At 44.4% G+C, this 21,506-nt stretch overlaps 1 protein-coding gene across 1 annotated transcript in view; it reads left to right on the top strand.

Annotated features, from left to right (window-relative positions):
- DHX15 (DEAH-box helicase 15) overlaps positions 1 to 7,948 on the top strand; it is a 96,516-nt gene extending 88,568 nt beyond the window's left edge. Inside the window, exon 14 of the mRNA XM_061585223.1 lies at positions 7,374 to 7,948. Within this exon, the coding sequence (XP_061441207.1) occupies positions 7,374 to 7,491 (118 nt within the window). The 3' untranslated portion in view covers positions 7,492 to 7,948. The remainder of the gene's footprint in view (positions 1 to 7,373) is intronic.
- Positions 7,949 to 21,506: the final 13,558 nt, after the last annotated feature.

The raw sequence follows: 21,506 nt of genomic DNA, 5'->3' as shown, positions 1-21,506 counted from the left end.
CGCCGAGAACGTTTATGCTTTTATTGTTCAAAGCCGGGCCACATGGCCAGAGACTGTGGACTAAAAGGGGGGAAAGCTGAGCCGTCGGGAAACTAGAACACCCAGTCCACGTGCAGGCCGGTGGACTGGGGGCAGCGTTGTATAAAGGCCCCCCAACGATCCAAACTCCCTCAAAGGGGGTGTTGGTCTTGCCTATTCGGATTACAACTTCCAGAGGAGTGGTGTTTAATTCCACTGCCTTAATTGACAGTGGAGCCTCCACAAATTTTATTGATGCAAAGTTAGTCAAGCGTCATGGAATTTCCCGGTGGAAACTGAACGCTCCCCTAGCTGTGGAGACTATCGATGGGAGACCCCTGAAGTCAGGAGGGGTGACACAAGCCACGGAGGAAGTGAAACTTCAAATCCCCGGGCACGAAGAGTTCATTTCACTATACGTGTCAGATATCTCGAACTTTGAGGTGATTCTGGGAATGCCCTGGCTAGCAGAGCATGAACCCAAAATAAGTTGGAAGGAGGCGGTGGTGTGGTTCACCTCACAGTATTGCCAGGAGAACTGTCAACCTGAAGAAATCAAGAACACCTTAGCGGGGGCAGTGCAAGAGATCGAGCAAGTGACCCTGCCGCCAAAGTATGAAGAATTCAAAGATGTGTTTGATGAAAAAGAGGCAGAGACTTTACCCCCCCACCGCCCTTACGACTGTGCGATTGATCTAGTGCCAGGAGCCAGCATTCCATCAGGGAGAATCTACTCTCTCACAGAGATTGAGAGGGAGGCCCTGAAGGAATTCCTGGATAAAAACCTGAGACAATCCCCTGCTGGAGCGCCACTATTGTTTGTGAAAAAGAAGGGGGGGAACTCAGACCCTGTAACGACTATCGCGCATTGAACCAGATCACCATCCCCAACAGCTACCCGCTGCCCCTGATCTCAGAGTTGTTGGACCGACTGCGCTCTGCAAAAATCTTTACGAAGTTGGATTTGAGAGGAGCATACAATCTGATCAGGATGAAGCAGGGAGATGAATGGAAAACAGGGTTCTTGACCGCTTACGGACAGTATGAATACCTGGTCATGCCGTTCGGGCTTTGTGGAAGTCGAGGAATTTTTCAAAAATTCATGAACGACGTGTTTAGAGACTTGTTGGACACATATGTAATCTGTTACTTAGATGATATCCTGGTGTTCTCAAAGAACCAGGAAGACCACGACCAGCATGTGAAGACGGTGTTGCAGAGACTGAGAGAAAATCACCTGTATGCTAAATTAGAGAAATGTGGATTTGACCTCAAGTCTCTAGACTTCCTTGGATATCGAATCTCAGCGGAAGGCGTGGAGATGGACCCAGGGAAAGTAAGCTGTATATTGGACTGGGACCAACCTGTCACCAAAAAGGATGTACAACGGTTTTTGGGGTTTGCCAATTATTACAGAAAGTTCATTCCAGGGTTTTCCAAATTGACAGCTCCTCTGACTGACTGTTTAAGGGGAAAGAAGAAGTTTCAATGGACAGAGAATGCCACCCGGGCCTTTGAGGAGCTGAAGAGAAGGTTCGCTTCCGAGCCCATTCTGCACTTTGCTGACCCGACCCGCCCTTTCATCGTGGAAGCAGATGCTTCAGATTTTGCTATCGGGGGGGTCCTTCTGCAATTAGACCAAGAAGGAAAGGAGCTGCACCCCTGTGTGTACTTCTCTCGGAAGTTAAAGCCTGCAGAGAAGAATTACACAGTTTGGGAGAAGGAGCTGCCTGTCCCACATGAACCCTGGAAGGATCTCTCCATGGATTTTATAACTGATCTACCCAAATCCCAAGGAATGACAGCCGTTTTAGTTGTGGTAGATCTACTCACCAAAATGGCGCATTTCCTCCCTTGTGCAGGGGCCTTAGAGGCTAAGGAAACGGCCAAGTTATTCATCAAAGAAGTCTACCGACTGCATGGGTTGCCAAACAGTGTAGTCTCAGACCGAGGAACTCAGTTCACAGCCAAATTTTGGAGAGCAATGTGGAAACAGTTGCAGACGGAATTAAAACTCTCCTCCGCCCATCACCCCCAGACAGATGGGCAGACGGAACGCTTGAACGCCATTTTGGAAAGATATTTACGAAGTTATGTGTCCTATCAACAGACTGACTGGGTATCATACTTGCATTTTGCAGAGTTCGCCTACAACAATTCTCTACACTCCAGCACTCAACAAACCCCATTCTTCGCTAATTATGGATTCCATCCTAAAGTCTTTCCAAGCAGCTCAGAAGGAATGCTGGTACCGGCAGCTGAGGACTTCCTAAAAGAATTGCAAGCGGCGCAACAAACACTGAAACAGCAGTTAAACGAAGCCAAAACAGAGTACAAGCGAGTTGCTGACCTGCACAGGAAGGAGGGTCCCCCCCTTCAACCAGGAGACCAGGTATGGCTGTCCACCCGTTTCCTCCAGATGCTGGGCAAATGTAGAAAATTACAAGACAAAAGGGTGGGTCCTTTTGAAATAGAAACTCAAATTAATCCCGTGGCGTACCGGCTGAGGCTACCTGACACGTTTAAAATACATCCTGTGTTCCATCGATCCCTCTTGACGAAAGCTGCCCCTCCCAGTGAGCTGCGGCCGGAGGAGCCTCCTGGGTCCCCACTCCTGATAAATGAGCAGCTTGAGTTTGAAGTTGAGGAAATCTTGGATTCCAGGATCAGACGCCACAAGCTGCAGTATTTGATTCACTGGAAGGGCTATGGAGTGGCTGACAGATCATGGGAAAATGCAGATGATGTGCATGCTCCAGAGTTAGTAAAACTTTTCCATCAATGTTTTCCTCACTGCCCCAAGCCAGACAGGGGGAGGGGGGCACAGCTTGAGAAGGGGGATGGTGTCGGGAGGATGAGCTGGGCTCCTGGGGGGTTGGAAGAAGAGGATTCAGATGGCTGGCAGAGGGAGGAGGGAGGAACTTACCCTCTGTGGAGCGAAGCCGAAACAGAGGACATGCCAGAGATAGGGTCGCCTAGCAACGGGGAGCCTGAGAGCCTTGAAGTTTTAGAATCCCCCCCAGACATTCCCAGGCCCTCCCTTCTCCGCAGCTCAGAGCAAGAGGGAGGGCTGATCACAGCAGAAAGGCGGAGAGATGGTTTACCCTCACCTCCTCCTTTATCACCCATAGGGGAATCGGACACTTCAGAAGAGGAGGAGGTGATGCCTCCCCCCTCACCACACACACGCAGACGGTTGAAAAGACAGGAGAAGGGGGGGAAGGCGGGCAGTACCTGAGGGGGAGTTAAGGAGGAGCGAAAGGTTGCGCGCCCGTTTAGCCCCTTCTTAAAGAACAGGCGGGAAGCAGCCCCTTGCTCTGTCAACTTTCTCCCAATGTCGCAGGACCTGTATCCCTGTATTGCTTCATGAGAAAGCGCAGTCTTTGTTTGGACATTACTCTAATAAAACACGAATTAACTACAACCTCTGGTCTGGTTCCTGAGTCGCATCCTGGGCCTGACAACCCCCAACCGGTATCGCGTCAGTACTGTTTGCGCTGGCGAGACCCTCCCCTATATGAGGCCGTTGAGGTACCTCTGCACCCTTGGTACTGACCTCTGCCTGGGAAACGTCTGTTCCAGGCTCCCCTGAAGGGACAGAAATCATAATTTCGGAATTCGCGTCCTCGTCCTCCGGGCCGCGTTCCTCGAAAGGGCTGGGTCATGCGGTATGAGGTGAAACGTCGGAAAGGCCTGTGATCGACATTCCTGACAGTAGCCAAGACAGGCTTTCGAGCCTCCTTGGGGTCGACAAGCACAGCCTTTAGGGCTTCCTCACCGAACAGTAATGAGCCGGAATAAGGTGCCCTAGATAAATTAACTCTGGCTGTAGAGTCCGCTTGCCAGTGACGAAGCCAGAGAGTCCGCCGAGCGACTACCTGAGCTGCCATAGCTCGTGCTTCCAGCTGATGTGCGTCCAAGGTGGCATCAGCCACAAAGGCTGCTGTCTTGTGCAGTTTTATCAGAGATCTCTTTAGAACGACAGGGTCGGGATTGGGATCCTCTAGAAGGTCATCCAACCACATCATTGCTGCCCTGGAAAAGATGGAAGCTGATGCAGAAGCTCGCATGGCGAAGGCGGTGGCCTCATGGTTTTTGCGTAAGGCAAAGTCCAGCCTCCTCTCAGTGGCGTCCTTTTAGTGGGATTCTCCTTCTCTCAGCAGAAGGGATCGGGAAACCAGACTGGAGATGGGCTCGTCAATGCCAGGGACGGCTAATTTGCTAGCAAATGTCGGAGCCAAGGGGTAAAGCTTGTCTGCAAGAGCGTTAAAACGGCGAGTTTGCAATGGGTGAGCCCATTCTTCATAGGTCAGCTTAGCAATAGGGTCTGGTACCGGAAGGTAGTGGTCCGCTGGTGTGGGAGATTTCAGGACCCCGGCCCCCTTAATTGCAGGAGTGGCAACTGCAGGCTGTGCAGATTGTAGACCAAGGGTGTTTAGTACTCTGCGGGCGAGGGGCTGGTAATCTGAGATATCAAACAGGCAGTAGGAGGCATCCTCTGCTTGCTCCAACTGGTCACTCCAGTCGTCACCTTCGGCTTGCATATCATATGGTGAGCCCTCCCCACAAACCTGCCTCTGGCAATGTCAAAAGGGTTTGGAGAGCATGATGGACCTGCTTCATTGTGCACATAGTGACCCAGATCATCGGGTTGTCTGCAAACACTCAGCTGAGGCACAGTAGTAACTTGTGCCTGAGTCTGTGTTTGAGAAAAGAACGACAGCATGTCTTGTAGTTGTGATAAGAACTCATGAGACAGCTGCAGCCCCGGTGTGGAAAGTGGTTGTGCTTGCAAAGGTAAAGATATGGACGGTTCAGCAGGCTGAGAGGAGGAATGTGCCCTTGGTGGTAACCCAGGTGGAGGATAGCTGGCTGCTGGCTGGTCAGGAAATCCTGCAAAGTCCTCCTCGGAGGATGCGGTCGGAGAGTTAAACAGAGAAGTTAATGGTTCCTGGCCAGCCTGATCAGGAGCCGGTCAGAGATGTAGCGTGCCCGCTTGGTTGATCCGTGGCTGAATATATGTTTAGTTTTAGCGACCGCTTTGATGTGCTTGTGTTTTGTTGCTTTAGGCTGTTTAGGCTTGGTTGCCTGAGTTGTTGCTGGCTGTTCCGCCATCATATATTTCGGAAGGGTTCAGCACACGGCCACGGGTGGGGCAGAATGTACCGACCCGAACAGGCTCAGTACACGGCCACGGATGGGGCAGAATGCACTGGCTCAGATGGCGAAGTACACAGCCACGGATGGGGCAGAATGTACAAGTTTAACAGGCTTGGTGCACGGCCACGGGTGGGGCAGAATGCACAGTGGAAATAATTTTGCAAAGTATCAACAGCCTTGGTACACGGCCGCGGATGGGGGAGAATGCACAGTTCAGACAGCTTTGCATAGTATCAACATCCTTGGTGCATGGCCACGGATGGGGCAGAATGCACAGTTCAAACAGCTTTGCACAGTATCAACAGCCTTGGTGCACAGCCACAGATGGGACAGAACGCACGGTCCAAACAGCTTTGCACAGTATCAACAGCCTTGGTGCACGGCCACAGATGGGACAGAATGCACAGTCCAAACAGCTTTGCACAGTATCAACAGCCTTGGTACATGGCCGCAGATGGGGCAGAATGCACAGTCCAAACAGCTTGCACAGTATCAGCAGCTTTGTATCAATAGTTTTGGTGCATGGACACGGGCAGAGTGTACAGATTCAGTAGGCAGCTTCAAGCTGCAGATTGTGTGGAAGGACTGATAACAGGTCTATAGAACTTCTGTTCTGCAGCATACACATAGAAACTGACAGAAAGGTCCTAGAACAGAATCCTTTACTATGGAAAGGACTAAACCTAAAGGGCGGGAGAGAAGGGGGAGGAACAAAATGGCGGGAATTTGGGCCAATCAGAAAAGCTTAAAATGATAAAGAAGCAATGGCGGTTACAGGGGAGCACCAGCAAAATTTCAAACGGCCTGAAAAGGCGCTCTGGGGCCGTGGGGCTGAGAAGTTCGATCGCGGCTTAGAGAGCGAGCGGGGAAACCCGTTAGCGAAGGGGGTAAGGAGCCGCACTGGCAGACTCCGAAGGCAGGCGCGGCGAGATTTAAAGAGCCGCAGACGAGCCGGGAGACGGGACAGCCCAATTTGAAAGGCACTAAAACTTAAAAGCCGCAGCCGCAGGCTTTGGAGCAGCCGCGGAGAAGCGATGCAGAACAGAAAGCTGCAGCCTCAAGCTCCTGTATTAAATCGGCGTCTGCCTATTAAGGAAGGGAGAGCCGCAGCCACAGTCTCCCAGAATCGCCGTTCAGATAGGCAGGGAGCTGCAGCCGCAAGCACCGGAAAAAATCTGTGTATATAACTAAAAACGGGAAAGCCGCAGCTGCGGTCACCCAGAATAGCCGGTCAGCTAGGCAGGGAGCTGCAGCCGCAAGCTCCCACAAGAAGGCTGCGTCGACCGCCTTGCGAAGGGAGAGCCGCAGCCGCGGCCTGCCAGTAAGCTCGGGACTGAGGGAAAAATTACCCCTTTAGGAACAAAGGCGGAGAAAGTACATTCAGTCCCACAAACGATAAAATAAGAAGACAGAGGGAAGGAAGTAACGTGGAAAACACACACAACAACCTCCACACCCTGTCACACAAATACACAAAACTTATCTAGACGCTAGTCTATGGATCTTGTACGGACGAAGGCAGGAATGAACTGGGGAGTGGGAGGGGCCTGGCGCCCCTAGTCTTTACTTCAGAAACATTCTTACCTTCGGACGATAGGTGGAGCTATAACCCGCATGATGGCATTCCTCCTATGGAAAATGTCTAAATGCAGAGTCATTGTTACTGTATATTTGTTATCATGCATTTGTATTATTCCTTCAACTTGGCTTGTAGTCAGAGGTTCTTTTTATGATGTTGTACTGTATATATTATTTAGTCTAGCTGTCAAAAACTAATGTTTACGACTACGTAATTGCCTTGTGTTTGAAGTATCCATATATTGTTTCCAACTTGCGTATTATTCCAAGTCAATAAAGAATTGACTTTCCATTTTAATGAATACTAAAAATAGTTTTCTCAATATTACATACCCAAAGCATATTTTTAAAAAACCTACTGAAAATTATTGTATGTTACAAAGTTTTTGTTTTGTTTGAGTTCTCTAAGTTCCAAAATAATAAGTTAATACTTGGAAATATTCTGAAATACTTTTTTCAGTGGCATAATTTTTATACATAAACTGGATTTCCATATTTCCAATCATTATCAAATAGACTGATCATACGATTATCATAAATAGCTACTAATTGGGCTATTGCTGTTACCTGCAAGTTCAGATCTGTGCACAAGTGACAAACCTTTCTTTCTTTGGCAGGTTGGTGAAAATTGCCCCTCAATATTATGACATGAGCAATTTCCCACAGTGTGAAGCAAAGAGACAGTTGGACCGCATCATTGCTAAACTTCAATCCAAGGAATACTCACAGTACTGAATTTATTATTTGAATTGAAGTTGCTCAAGAGGACAGCTTTAAACAAAGAATGAACTCTTAAGTTCCAAGTTGTGCTCTTTGCTTTGGTTCAATAATGGCCTTTTTTGAAAGCTTTTTAATTTTTCTTTACAGTAAATATTCCATTCTGATTTCATAAATTAAACATGTATGCCTCCCTTTTGTGTTCACACTGTAGCTCATACTGGAAAGCTGATCAATGTTTTGCAGTTTATTGAAAGTAGTTCTATATATATAAATATATAACAATGTTATAAGCATTTCTTTAGAAATGGTTGAAAATGCTTCTAAAATGTGATTATCGACCATGGCATGCATGATCGTTGTAATTGTTGACATTCCTTTTAGAAGTTGTGAAATGTTACAACGTGCTTATGTAGACACAATCTTCAGCTTCAGTACAGAAGTACTGACTTCAATAAAGTCTATTTATACTAACGTTTTGGCAAAGTAACTTAATATTTCTATTCCCTTGGTCAAGAAATGTTTATGACACATTTAGCCTGAAATCTTTTAATCTGAACATTGTTTACAGATACTATTGATAATTAAGGAGTGTTCTTAACTATAGAGCAACGGTCCTGTTTTGTGTCCAATGCTATCCCATGCCAACTGTTCAACTTTTAGAGCAAGCTTACACTACTGAATTGTAAAGATGTGGAGGCATTAAATCTAGTGGGTTTTTTAAAAAAAATTATAGCCTTAAATCTGTAAAATTCAAGTTGTTTGAGAAGCTTTTCTTATTACTAGTTAAGACAGGGGTGATTAGCCTGTGGGCTGTATCTGAGTGCTGAAAAGGTTTTGTGTAGCTGTTGTGTTCATTTTTTTAGTCTCATAAGAGAAAAACAGAGTTATATTTTATGCTACATTTCTATTGTGTAATTTGCCAAAAGTTATATGAAATAAACATACTTAATCTTAAAACGAATGTCTTCAAAAACAGACTAATTGGGAAGGAATTTCCTTTTCAAATTTAACCAGTGGATTTACATGTGCAAGATTGCAAAAAGTGTAAGTCATAGAACTGTTAGAAGAGAATAATTATGGAAGTGCAGACTTGTTAGATATGCACAAAACCCTATAGTGAAACAGTTCAGAGGGGAGAAAGATATTGATGCAATGGGGAGAAATTAATTTTGTTTTGGCATTTGTACTAAACTACATAAAAATACTCTACTGATTGCAAAGTATAATGATAAAGAGGCATAGTCATCCTTTATGGAACTGATAAGAAGGCATTAATGTCTAGCAACCTAACGAAGCATATAGTCAAGAAAGAGATGAACTTGGTTAACTATGAAAAATCTAGTTTGTGTGCAATTTATGAATTCGTCAAATCTAAACTTACTTTACTCAATAACTTTGCTCCAACTTGCCTATCATTTTTCCAACTTGTCTATCCAGAGAGGAGTACAAAGGAGTACAAATTGAGTGAGGCATTATGTCAGAAATGTCATTCGTGGCCTATATTGTAACCAAAGATGTCTTGTTTCAGTGGTGATTCTCATGGATTATGATACTGGACTTTTTAGCATTCTCTCCATTTGAGAGAAATAAATGTGTATCATGTATGTGACCTAGACCAGGGATGGGGCCATATTGATAGGTGGGTAGGAGCAGTCACCTGATGTCACGATCAAGTGATTCTAAGTTCAAGGCAGGGGAGCAGGAAGAGTCTTCTCTTCAGTCTTAGTAATTGAATCTTCAGTCTTTTCCCAATATTTTTTTAACAGCTTCTCGTGTTGTTTTTCATTCATACATCAGAATATTTTTTGTTTGTCTTTTAGAAAGGAAATGTAACTTTTAGTAATGTCTACTCAAAAATGTTACTGATTTCAATGAGGTTTACTCACATGTAAGTGTGTATAAAAGGGAGCACCAACCTGGATTTGTGGTCCTCATCTATTGTTTGGATTTTAATGGATTTTTAAAAACTTAAATGTTATTATTGGAAATGGCAGGCACTTCTTTCACATGTGGAACGACTTTTCTGCATTCGTGTGTGGGTGCTCAGATATGCGTTGTGTGTGTGACTGACAGATGAACTTCAGCAGAGAGAGAGGTAGAGACATATGAGAGGGACAGATGTAGTTGGGCAGAGAGAGGGGAGAGATGCATGTATGGTCTATGAGAGGGAGAGATAGATGTATGTGGTGTGTGGTCTCAGAGAGAGGAAGAGATATATATGTGGAAATGTATGAATGTGTGTGTGAGATGTATGTGTGGTTGTGATCTCTGTGTGTGCGAGAGTGAGTGTGGTATGGCCATTGTCGTGGAATTTACAACTGAGTTCTTTTTGAGGAGATTTAATAATGAAGCCAAAGCCTGTTTTAAGGTTGTTTATTTAGCTAAGCGCTTAGCCAGAGTAGAGTACAGGACTCAACTCTCTTCCTCAAAATGGTGGTTAGTTACAGACAGTTATATACCTTTACCTCCGTCACAATCATGGCAACAGTTACATTGCTACAATGATGTTCTGCCCCCGTTCCATCCGTCCTCCCTCCATTCCTGCAATATCAGTGTCCTTGGCACATTTTCACTACAACAGCACTATTCTCTGTTGTCTACGTGACCCCCTGTCTAGGGGAAGTGGCAGTCAGACTTGTTCAGTATTGATCGAAATCCACTTCACTCCCCCCTATGGGGCTCCTTTCGAGTCCCATCCCAATTTGCATGATACATAACACTTTCTCTTCTTCCTCCATCCATTGTCTATCACATTCCAAGTACATTTGTTTCACTTCAGCCGGTGTTAACATTTGGGTGGTCTTTTGCATGGTACTCTGGAGCTTTAAGATCTTTATAAGCTTCCAGGATCTTATGACTTGGGGCTACCCTTCGATAATTTCATATCAGACCCTTAGGAAAGGTGTCCACAATCCTGATTCCAGGGGCTAGAAGTCCAATATAACAAGTTCCTTTTGCATTAATGGGTAATTTCTTCCAGTCCTTATATCCACAGATCCACCAATAACTATGTGTTGTTCCCATTAAGGGAGGAAGGATGTGAGCAAATCTATCTTGTCTCACCCCTTCCTCGCCATACATAAGCATGGCTATGGTGGCTTCTTCTTGAGTACAGGTTTCATTGAACTATGAGAGCCACTGGTGCCCGAGAGCCATACACAATGGTTCCATTATCCTCTGCCTGTTCCTCATAATTGGCCCAGTGGAGTTACTGAGACTCCATTTACCTTTGGCTCGATGAAGGACCCATTCACATTGGCTGCTACCAATGAATGTTTCTCCCATGAACTTTAAACAAAGTTCACCTTTTGTCCATCCGGACAGGGCTACATACTGAGTAGTATCGAGACTTTTCAGAGACTTATCATTCATCTGAGATAAGACCAGTTGCATTCAGAGGTATTCCTACCAGTGGGATACCTTCCTTTTCGTAAGTTGGGGTATGCATACAGATCCAGCAAGTACTCTTGTTCATCCCTCTAGCGAGATCGACCATTAGCCTTAGGTATGTGTTCCTACTCCAATCAGGATGTCCTGTAAAAAGGAGGCTATACAATATTAGGAAAGGAAGCCTAACTCCCGCAGGAGCCATATTATAATTGTGATTATAAGAAATAGCAAGCAAACAGCAATGAAGCCAAACTTATCTCTAGCAATGCAAGTCACTGGCCTCCCCACCTCAGTGTGAGAAGGTCCAAAAGAGTCCAATGGGCTACGTGCTACTTCGATAAGCTCAAAGTCTATCTGGGGAGCTGATCTGATGAAGGGGTTGCACCTCATTGGCTCTAGAATGGATAGATGTTATTTGTCTTGTCTTCTCAGACACTCTTCGGTTTCGTAGTCCTAACTTCTCCCAGATAGATAAGATGTCACTCACGAAGTCCTCTGGCAGCGCGAGGGCCTCTCCTCAGATGGTAGGGATGGTGGTCCTTAGGAAGTGACTCCTTTCCCTTGGTCTTTCCTCCTGGTGTCCCGTCAGGATCCAGATGGCCTCTCTCACTCTCGCCTGGCAGCTGGGCCTTTCAACAATGGGATGCGTGTATCCAAGCTGTCCTCTCAGCGATGCGCAGTGCGGTAAATGTCAGGAGTATCTGAAAAGGACCCGACCATTGAGGCTGAAGGCAATCTTTTCTCCAAAATTCACGAACCAGGATCCAATCGCCAGGTTGGAACCGATGAGCAGGCATGTCTAGCGAGACAGGAGCGGCTTCCTGGACCTGGGAGGAAAGAGTTCTCAACATTTTGGGAAGATTAGTGCAGTGGACCAGAAGTTCTTCGTGACCCTCCAATAAAGACTGTAATTGGGCTGGGCTGGGTTAATGTCTAAGGCATGGCAAAGCTGTTGTACTACTTTAGCTGTAAAGTGAGTACCTTGATCAGAATCCAATTAGAGTGGTAAGCCAAATCAGGGGATGATGTGTTTAAGCAGTGCCTTGGAGACAGTTGCAGCATCTGCGTGTCGTGATGGAAATGCTTCTAACCAACCAGAAAAATGACAGATGATGACCAATACATATCTGTAGTTCTGGCATCTCGGCATTTCTATGAAGTCCAATTGAACATGCTGAAATGGTCCACAGGCCCAAGGAGTGGTGCCAGTAAGAGGACGTTCTGGTTTGCCAGCATTGTGTTTTAAACATACTGAACAAGTGGATGCCACTTGGGCCAGAACAGGTGTAATCTTAGGAGCAAACCAGAGAGTCGAAATTTGCAATAGCATCCCCCCTTTGCTCAGGTGAGAAGAGTGATGAGTCGCCTGAGCAAGAGGGAAAAGAAGTACTTGTGGGGCTACAAAGCGGCCTTTGCTGCGCTTTGCTGATCCGAACCGCCCTTTCGTAGTGGAAGCAGATGCTTCAAATTTTGCCATCGGGGGGGTCCTGCTACAATTAGACCAAGAAGGGAAGGAGCTGCACCCCTGTGCGTACTTCTCTCGGAAGTTAAAGCCTGCAGAGAAGAACTACACAGTTTGGGAGAAGGAGCTGCTGGCCATCAAGGACTCTTTTGAAAACTGGAGACAATACCTAGAGGGGGCCTCTCATCAAATTGAAGTGCGCTCCGACCACAAGAATCTTGAAAGCCTCCAAACCGCCAGAAAGCTGAACCAGAGACAGATAAGATGGTCCCAGTTCTTCACTAGGTTTAACTTCCAGATTACTTACCATGCCCAAGCCAAAAACCAGAGAGCGGATGCCTTATCCAGACAGCCACAATACAAAGAAAGTGAATCCGAGGACCAGCCTCAGTACGTAATCCCGCCAGAGAAATTAACGTTGGGAGTATGCCAGCCTTCATGGGAAGAGGAACTCAAAAAGGCACAACAAGAAGATGCAGACATGCTAAAATATGAGCAGGAGACGGGACAAGGTCAAGACTCAGAAGTAACCTTTCACTGGAGAAATGGACTGTTATGGTTCAAAACCGCCAGATATGTGCCAGAAGGGGAATTAAGGCTCAGAATCCTACGCCAGTGTCATGATTCCATCACAGCGGGACACTTTGGGATTTACAAGACCATTCAGAACGTGGCCAAGGACTTCTGGTGGCCTAAAATGCATCGGGATATTGAGAGTTATGTAAAGTCCTGCTCTGTCTGTCTGCGGACAAAAACACAAACAGGGACACCAGCAGGACTGTTACAACCGTTGCCTGTCCCACACGAACCCTGGAAGGACCTCTCCATGGATTTTATAACTGATCTACCCAAGTCCCAAGGAATGACAGCCATCTTAGTAGTGGTGGATCTACTTACCAAAATGGCACACTTTCTTCCTTGTGCAGGGGCCTTAGAGGCTAAAGAAACGGCCAAGTTATTCATAAAAGAAGTCTACCGGCTGCATGGATTGCCAAACAGCGTAGTCTCAGACCGAGGAACTCAGTTCACAGCCAAATTTTGGAGAGCAATGTGGAAACAGTTGCAGACGGAATTAAAACTCTCCTCCGCCCATCACCCCCAGACAGATGGGCAGACGGAACGCTTGAACGCCATTTTGGAAAGATATTTACGAAGTTATGTGTCCTATCAACAGACTGACTGGGTATCATATTTGCATTTTGCAGAGTTCGCCTACAACAATTCTCTGCACTCCAGCACTCAACAAACCCCGTTCTTCGCTAATTATGGATTCCATCCTAAAGTCTTTCCAAGCAACTCAGAAGGAATGCTGGTACCGGCAGCTGAGAACTTCCTTAACGAATTGCAAGCGGCGCAACAGACACTGAAACAGCAGTTAAACGAAGCCAAAACGGAGTACAAGCGAGTTGCTGACCTGCACAGGAAGGAGGGCCCCCCCCTTCAACCGGGAGACCAGGTATGGCTGTCCACCCGCTTCCTCCAGATGCCGGGCAAATGTAGAAAATTACAAGACAAGAGGGTGGGTCCTTTCGAAATAGAAACTCAAATTAATCCCGTGGCGTACCGACTGAAGCTGCCTGACACGTTTAAAATACATCCTGTGTTCCATCGATCCCTCTTAACGAAAGCCGCCCCTCCCAGTGAGTTACGGCTGGAGGAACCTCCCGGAGCTCCACTCCTGGTAAATGAGCAGCTTGAGTTTGAAGTTGAGGAGATCTTAGATTCCAGGATCAGACGCCACAAGCTGCAGTACTTGATTCACTGGAAAGGCTATGGGGTGGCTGACAGATCATGGGAAGATGCAGCTGATGTGCATGCTCCAGAATTGGTAAAACATTTCCATCAACGTTTTCCCCACCGTCCCAAGCCAGACAAGGGGAGGGGGGCACAGCCTGGGAGGGGGGATGGTGTCGGAAGGCAGAGCTGGGGTCCCAATCCCGGGGAGCTGGATCCCGGAGAGTTGGGAGAAGAGTATTCGGATGGATGGCAGAGGGAAGGGGGAGGAACTTCCCCCCTTTGGAGCGAAGACGAAACAGAGGAACTGCCAGTGATAAGGTCGCTTAGCAACGGGGAGCCTGAGCCCTCCCTGGACATTCTCACGCCTCCCCCTCTTTCAGGCTCAGAGCAAGAGGGGGAAGAGGGAGGGCTGCTCACAGCCGAAAAGCGGGGAGGCAGTTTACCATCAGCTCCTCCCCTATCCCCCATCCTGGAATCGGAAACTTCAGAAGAGGAGGGGGTGATGCTTCCCCCCTCACCGCGCACACGCAGACAGCTGAAAAGACAGGAGAGAAGGGGGGGAAGGCGGGCAGTACCTGAGGGGCAGTTAAGGAGGAGCAAAAGATTGCGTGCCCGTTTGGCCCGTTCTTAAAGAACAGGCGGGAAGAAGTCCCTTGCTCTGTCAACTTTCTCCCAATGCCGCAGGACCTGTATTGCTTCATGAGAAAACGCAGTCTTTGTTTGGACATTACCCTAATAAAACACGAATTAACTACAACCGCTGGTCTGGTTCCTGAGTCACATCCTGGGCCTGACAGAGTGGTGGAGAAGGGCAGTTTAGAAAGGACAGGCGTCCCCAGCAGACAGAGAGAAAAAGTTGGAACAGTATCAGTTTCATTCACGGCTCATTAGGACGTCCTCCAAACATATCCTAACACCCAAACTAGAGACTGTGGGACTGTTTACCCTTTGTCGTGAGTGTTGGTGTAACCAGGGAAAAATCCAATCCTAACACTCAAACCAGAGACTGTGGGACTGTTGTTTACCCTTTGTCGTGAGTGTGGATGTAACCAGGGAGGGAAACCTTAACGCAGGGGCTTCGATAAACTATGAGAAATTCTTACCGCCCGTCCAGGAGTCCCGGGGTTGGAGGTGGGAGCTAAGCGGGAGGATTTGATGAAAATGAGGTCCTCTTACCTCTCAGAATGTGCACAAACCGCTACTCCGACCTTCCCCCTTCGGGTTGACCCAGACAGGAGATCCTCATATCCCACCTTTGTCGCCAAGATTGTCGTGGAATTTACGACTGAGTTCTTTTTGAGGAGATTTAATAATGAAGCCAAAGCCTGTTTTAAGGTTGTTTATTTAGCTAAGCGCTTAGCCAGAGTAGAGTACAGGACTCAACTCTCTTCCTCAAAATGGTGGTTAGTTACAGATAGTTATATACCTTTACCTCCGTCACAATCATGGCAACAGTTACATTGCTACAATGATGTTCTGCCCCCGTTCCATCCGTCCTCCCTCCATTCCTGCAATATCAGTGTCTTTGGCACATTTTCACTACAACGGCACTATTCTCTGTTGTCTACGTGACCCCCTGTCTAGGGGAAATGGCAGTCAGACTTGTTCAGTATTGATCGAAATCCACTTCACCATCTTGTATATCTTTCCTGGAACTGATGAAATTGTTGCTGGGTAGCAACAGCATCAGTGTGTGAGTGTGGGATCAATATTTTGTGATCTCCACAATCAGGATCAGCAGGACATAGGTGACTTCCCATGGCAACTATTAAGTCATCCAGGGGCAGCAGGAGAAGCGGCAATGATGGTACTCTAATTTTATGTTATGCCATGCCATGCCCCCATGGCAGCCATTTTGTGACTGGTGCCCACAACACTTTCTCAAAATTGGTCTAAAAATGCTGGCAACTCCTGAGTTATAGACTTGCAGTCTTAGACTGTAGTCCTATTCCGCTTACCTTGAAGTAAGCCCCAGTGACCTCAATGGTTCTAACTTCTGAGGAGATTGCGCTATTAGGTTTGTATTTTAAAAACAAAATAAAATTTTAGGACCTATTATGTGTGTGCTTAATGCTAAATAAAACTTTTGACTTTGCAATAATATGTATGCCTTACTGTATAGAAGCAAATGGCAGAACGTCTGATTAATGCTAGTAATATTTAAAGCTGTCATCCAGTTTTAAAAGTTGATAATTATTCCTCTGTCTTTTAACCAATTGAGACTACATTCCCATATTTACCTGGGAGTAAGCCACTTTGAACAGTGGGGCTTCTTACTCATTTGCACTGAATAATGTTGCACTGAATATTATCCAAACTTTAAGGTGTACTTGAGATACAGAAGAAAGCAGTAGGAAAAAAATAAATGAAAACTACCACTCATGGTTAGAAGGCCACCTATGATACTTTTTAATTCATTCTCTATTACAACAATAAACTGGAACTAAAATATCTTCAATAAATGTTCAGTCTTAAACTCCACCAATTAATGTTTTATTTGATTAATCTACTAATTAAATCAGTTAGTTTGTTCCCTGAAAATACCTCTTATGGTTCTGCACTGTCTGTCTTGCATTTCTTTGCTTTACATTTGAATTCTGTTTCTGTTCTTGTGTTCTTCCTAGTCTCATTGTTCAGAGCATCACAAATAGACACTTTAACCATCCTGCAATTACTAGGCTTTATGCAGTAAAGAGTTGCCTGCCTGAAACCTGCCCGTTTCATAAATACTTGCATCAATTTACATGTTCAACTGAGTGATAAAATGGCTTCTCGTTTTATATTGGTAAATGGATTTTATCCTCTTGCTTGTCAAACTTTCCAACTCTCCAAAGATGCTTGTTTTCAACATTCATCAAAGGTCGTTTAAAATATTATAACTTGAAACTAAGTTTTTGACATTCCGGCCCAAATGATTTGGTTCACACCAAGTTGGTTTTACTTTTCATGGACTCTTCTGATACGTTAATATCTCATGCCAGAAAGCTAAAAGCTGATAGATTCACACATTTGTAGGCTATAACTGTGGGTGGGGAATTTTTTTAATCTGCTGAATAAATTACTAGGTTACATCCACAGAAGTGAGTTCTCTATATAATTGATGCTTTTAGATAGTTGTCATTTGACGAGGATTTGGAGGACAAGGAGGCTGAGGCTGCTAATGAAAATCCGAAGGACCAGCATACCTTGCATGTGTGCATACAGACCAAAAAAACTCTGTCAGCTTTTCTGGGCAACAGGAGCTACAGTTTCTACGATGTACATGATGATCTGATTCCCATCATGGAAGATGTGCAGTTTTTTGTTAAGGGCTTAACAAGGTGGTGATGAGTCCTATTAAAACTTAAAATAACTGCAGCATCCTCCTGCTTTTGAAACATTTCTGCCACAGCAGAACCCCAAAATGTAACATTTGTTCCAGCTGTGCTTGGATTAAAATAATCAAAATATTAACCAGGGTTTTCTTTTCATACTTATTACAGCAAGAAAATCAAATAAATAATCATCTCATAATGTGGAGACTTAACTGAAATTCTTAAGCAATGTGTAGCTCTTGGCCAGGATCCACAGAAGTAGATTAATTAATCATAATCAAGTAGGAAGTTAATTAAAAAGGAAAGCCATTTTGTGTGCTAGGGGAACAATAGATCTACCTTGCCCAATCCTGTTATATTGTTATCTTTCCCCTGTCACAGACCATTCAATTTGCAGGACTCAGGTATACTAGTATACTCATTTACTAAGTCCTTTTGGATGGTGGTCTGGGAAGGAGCTGTGGTCTGACTATAAGTGAAAAAGTGATGGAAAACTTGAGGGCTCGTGTTGTGTATCTTCTGTCTCTTGGCAAGGTGAACCTTTACCTTTATTTTGAATCACTGTTTCCTCATATCCAATGTCACCTAAAAATACGGGTTTTTCCATTTGCCTTCCTTTTTACAGGAGCTTTAGTGTGGATTTAAACTTCAGATATATCTATCTGGAGGACTCTTTTATACATATTTTTAACAGTAAAGTATGCTATTTTGATACCATATAAAGGGTTGCCGCTTTAGTAATGCAGTTTGAGGCTTTGACTGTAAGTCAGCTTTAATGGCACAATTGTTCATTTTTGCCATTTATTGGGGTGCAAAAGACTAACCATCAATTACGTTGATGGAGAAGAGCTGCTAAAAGGCCTGAGGAGGGCATTCAATTAACACTTCATTTTAATAACTACAGTAATGTTGAAAGTTTCTTATTATGGATAGGTTATTAGATGCATCAATGTTTGCTTACACTTGAACAGACAAAACGTTTATCCGGCTGTACACTTGATCATGTAAAATCCAAAGAGATTTTTATATACCTTGAAAGAACAAGAACAATAAAATCCCTTTATCATCTTCTCTTATCTCTTGGCAGTTTTCAATTTGCTTTCAAAGAATGTTTCCATTACTTGTTTGCTTCCCATCACCTTAATTTTCAGTCGAGCAATTCATATGTTGCTATTCAGCCAAATAATCAGTATTGATCAGTTGCTTTCAATAACATATTGGTGATATTTTGCATTAGATACAAATACAAGTTTCTATTTCTTCTGTAACACTTGAGATTTTGATACTTGGATAACTAAATTTATACTAAAGGATAAATGTTTCTGTGTGGTCAGTAAGCTGGTTGGGGAAAACAAAAGATCTTAGTTTTCATATCAAATCATTGACAACACTCTTGGAAAGAAATGCCATGCCTTGGATGAGAAAAATAGCCATGAGTACAGAGCTTGCACAAGTTTCAATACATGGGACTTCTAAAATTGCCTGGGGATGTATCCATCAAAGTCATTCTGTTTGCTCAAGGACTCTTGCTTGCAAAATGGCACGTCTCCTCCCTCTCCTCTCTCCGTAGCAGCCCCTTCCCATTACTCTGAAGGGTTGGGGAAAACCCTATAACAGATTGCGCAAGCAGAAGTCATTGCATAAATGGAACAGCTTCGTTGGATACAACCCATTATTTTTCTAATGAGTTCATAGCGCTTTTCTGTTCCCATTTGGCCTATCACAAGCTCAACGGGTGACCTTTTCCATGTGTTTCCCTTAACAGCCAGAAGAGTTTTTCATAACGCAGTTGATACATTTACCATACTTTAAAGATTGGATGGTAACTGGACTTTGCACTAAAAACTCCCAAGTAGTCCGTGCTTAATTAGATGATTTCATAAGTTCTGAAATGCCTGGTCTTAACTATCTAGGTATCAAATCAGTCAGGGCCTTATAAGTCATAACTAACATCTTGAAATTAGACCAGAAGTGTATTGGCAGCCAATATAGTTATTTGAGGACAGGTGTTGCGTGTTTTCTGCATGTTCTGTAAAGCAACCTCACCACTGTATTTTGCACTAACTGCAATTCCCATGTCATTTTTAAGGGCAGCCTTGTATAAGAGTGCAGGCAAAAGATTACTAGTGCATGGACTATTGTGGCTAAGGTATCCCTATCCAGGAATGGTTGTAACTAGCAAGCCAGTCGAAACTCTAGCTCCTGTAGCCTCAGTGGCTCAAATAGGGAGTGGCTGGTTAAGCCGCTTCTCTCTGGTCACTTTTCATCTCAAAATCATCCTTTCCATGCTGCTTTCCTCCCTATAGAGGAAAAGTTATGGAGACAAAATTTAACAACTTGGATAATTTTGTATCAGGAAGGGAAAGGGTTAAGCTGTCCTGCTATTCTTCTGCTCCCAATCACAACCCATAAATCTGCTTGTAAAAAAAAAAAAAACAATTTGGGGAGAGAACCACGTAACAGCATGTAACATGCAGTTCAGCCTAAAATAGAATTTTCGTTGCTTTGCTTTAAAATATATTGCTATACAGAGGAGTATGCAGTGAAGAAAATCATATTGTCAGCTTGCAAATACAAGAATGTTCTTCAGTGGCACAGATGGTGTATGTACCTGTGGGCAAAAGGCAAGAGTAAAATGTGCATGGTTAAGCAGAGATCTACTCAAGTTCATTAGGGACTGGAGGTATAAAGGAGTATAAGGCACAAATCCAGCCTATTTAAAAGCAAATTCTGCTTGAACCACATAAACTAGAAAATGCCGTGTCCTAGAGATACAAATGGAAAACCAAAGAGAGGAAGACATGATATTCAGGCAGAGTATGCAACCATATCAAAAAGTATTAGCTTTTTAGCTATGTTTTGGCAGCATGAAGGGTAGGAGTTGACTATTTTTCTCACCGAAGATAAGGCAGGAAACTAGGAATGACAGCATAAAGCAAGGATGCAATTTCTTTTACCTCTAATTATGGAGATAATGTGTAAGCTAGGGCATTTAGGCTAGGAAGGAGAACGGCCTTTATAGGATTAGGGTTTTAAAAGGAGATTTCTATCTTATATTAAGAAAAACAAGCCCCTGATAGGAATCATGATTGTGAGTATCTGGGTCATCCATGATCCAGCCATAGGTGTATTTGCAAGTTGTTACCAGATAAGTAAATCCTTTATGGTGACTTAGCTGAAAGCCTCACAATTAGTTTAATGGCTGACTGGGGACTTGGTCTGTCAGATGTGAGTTCAAATTCCAAACCCTCTAATAACTATATCACACTGATTCAGTATGATTTCCTTACATCAGGCCTGGGGAACCTGTGGCTCTCCAGATGTTGCTGGAGATGTTCCCCCTCTTTTTTCCTTCTTTATTACAATTAAGTAGTATATAAATCTTGTTTAATAAACGAGGAAACCCAAATAAAATATGAGTGTTGTCTGAACATGGATAATTTACTTAAAATCTATGTATAAGTGTCTTGTTGATAGTAGGTCCACAAATATCCATGATTATGGCCTTCCAAAGGGATTTGTATATATACGTGTATGTGTGTGTTAAAATGGTACAGAGCGCTGTTCAACCTGTGCGTGTAGAGAATTTTGGTGCTGTAATGAAACAGTGAAATGGACATGAAAGTTGCAGGGAGAAATTTAGAAGGGATCGTGATTAAGGTTGCAATCTTACGCATTCTTACCTAGAAGTCTGAATGAAATCAGATGGGATGGGACTGAATATTTGAGAAAGAATGGTTATGAGTGGCTTACTTTGGTAATCAGATTTTTTTAAAAAAAGTAATTTGAAACACCCTTCTTGATATCCTGTTATTCCTCACTCTCCCTTTAATGTTTTGATTTAGAATTCTTAAGACTTAGATTTCCTAAGTTGCAATTAAGTTTTAAGCCTTGAAGGAGGTGATAGTGCATCCTCTCCTTAGGAGGACCTCCCTGACCCCAGTAGTTGTAAACAACTATCATCCAGTGGCAAATACCCCCTTTTTGGGGAAGGGGTGCTTGCAAAGGTGGCAGTAGTCCAGCTCCAAGCATGCTTGGAAGAAACTGATTACTTGGATCCATTCCCATCTGGCTTCAGGTCTGGCTATGGCAATGAAACTGCCTTGGTTGCCCTGCCTGATGACATC

This window comes from Rhineura floridana, chromosome 9 (genome assembly GCF_030035675.1).
Source record: "Rhineura floridana isolate rRhiFlo1 chromosome 9, rRhiFlo1.hap2, whole genome shotgun sequence".
Classification (NCBI taxonomy): Eukaryota; Metazoa; Chordata; class Lepidosauria; order Squamata; family Rhineuridae; genus Rhineura; species Rhineura floridana.
This window is presented reverse-complemented; position numbering and strand designations above follow the sequence as displayed.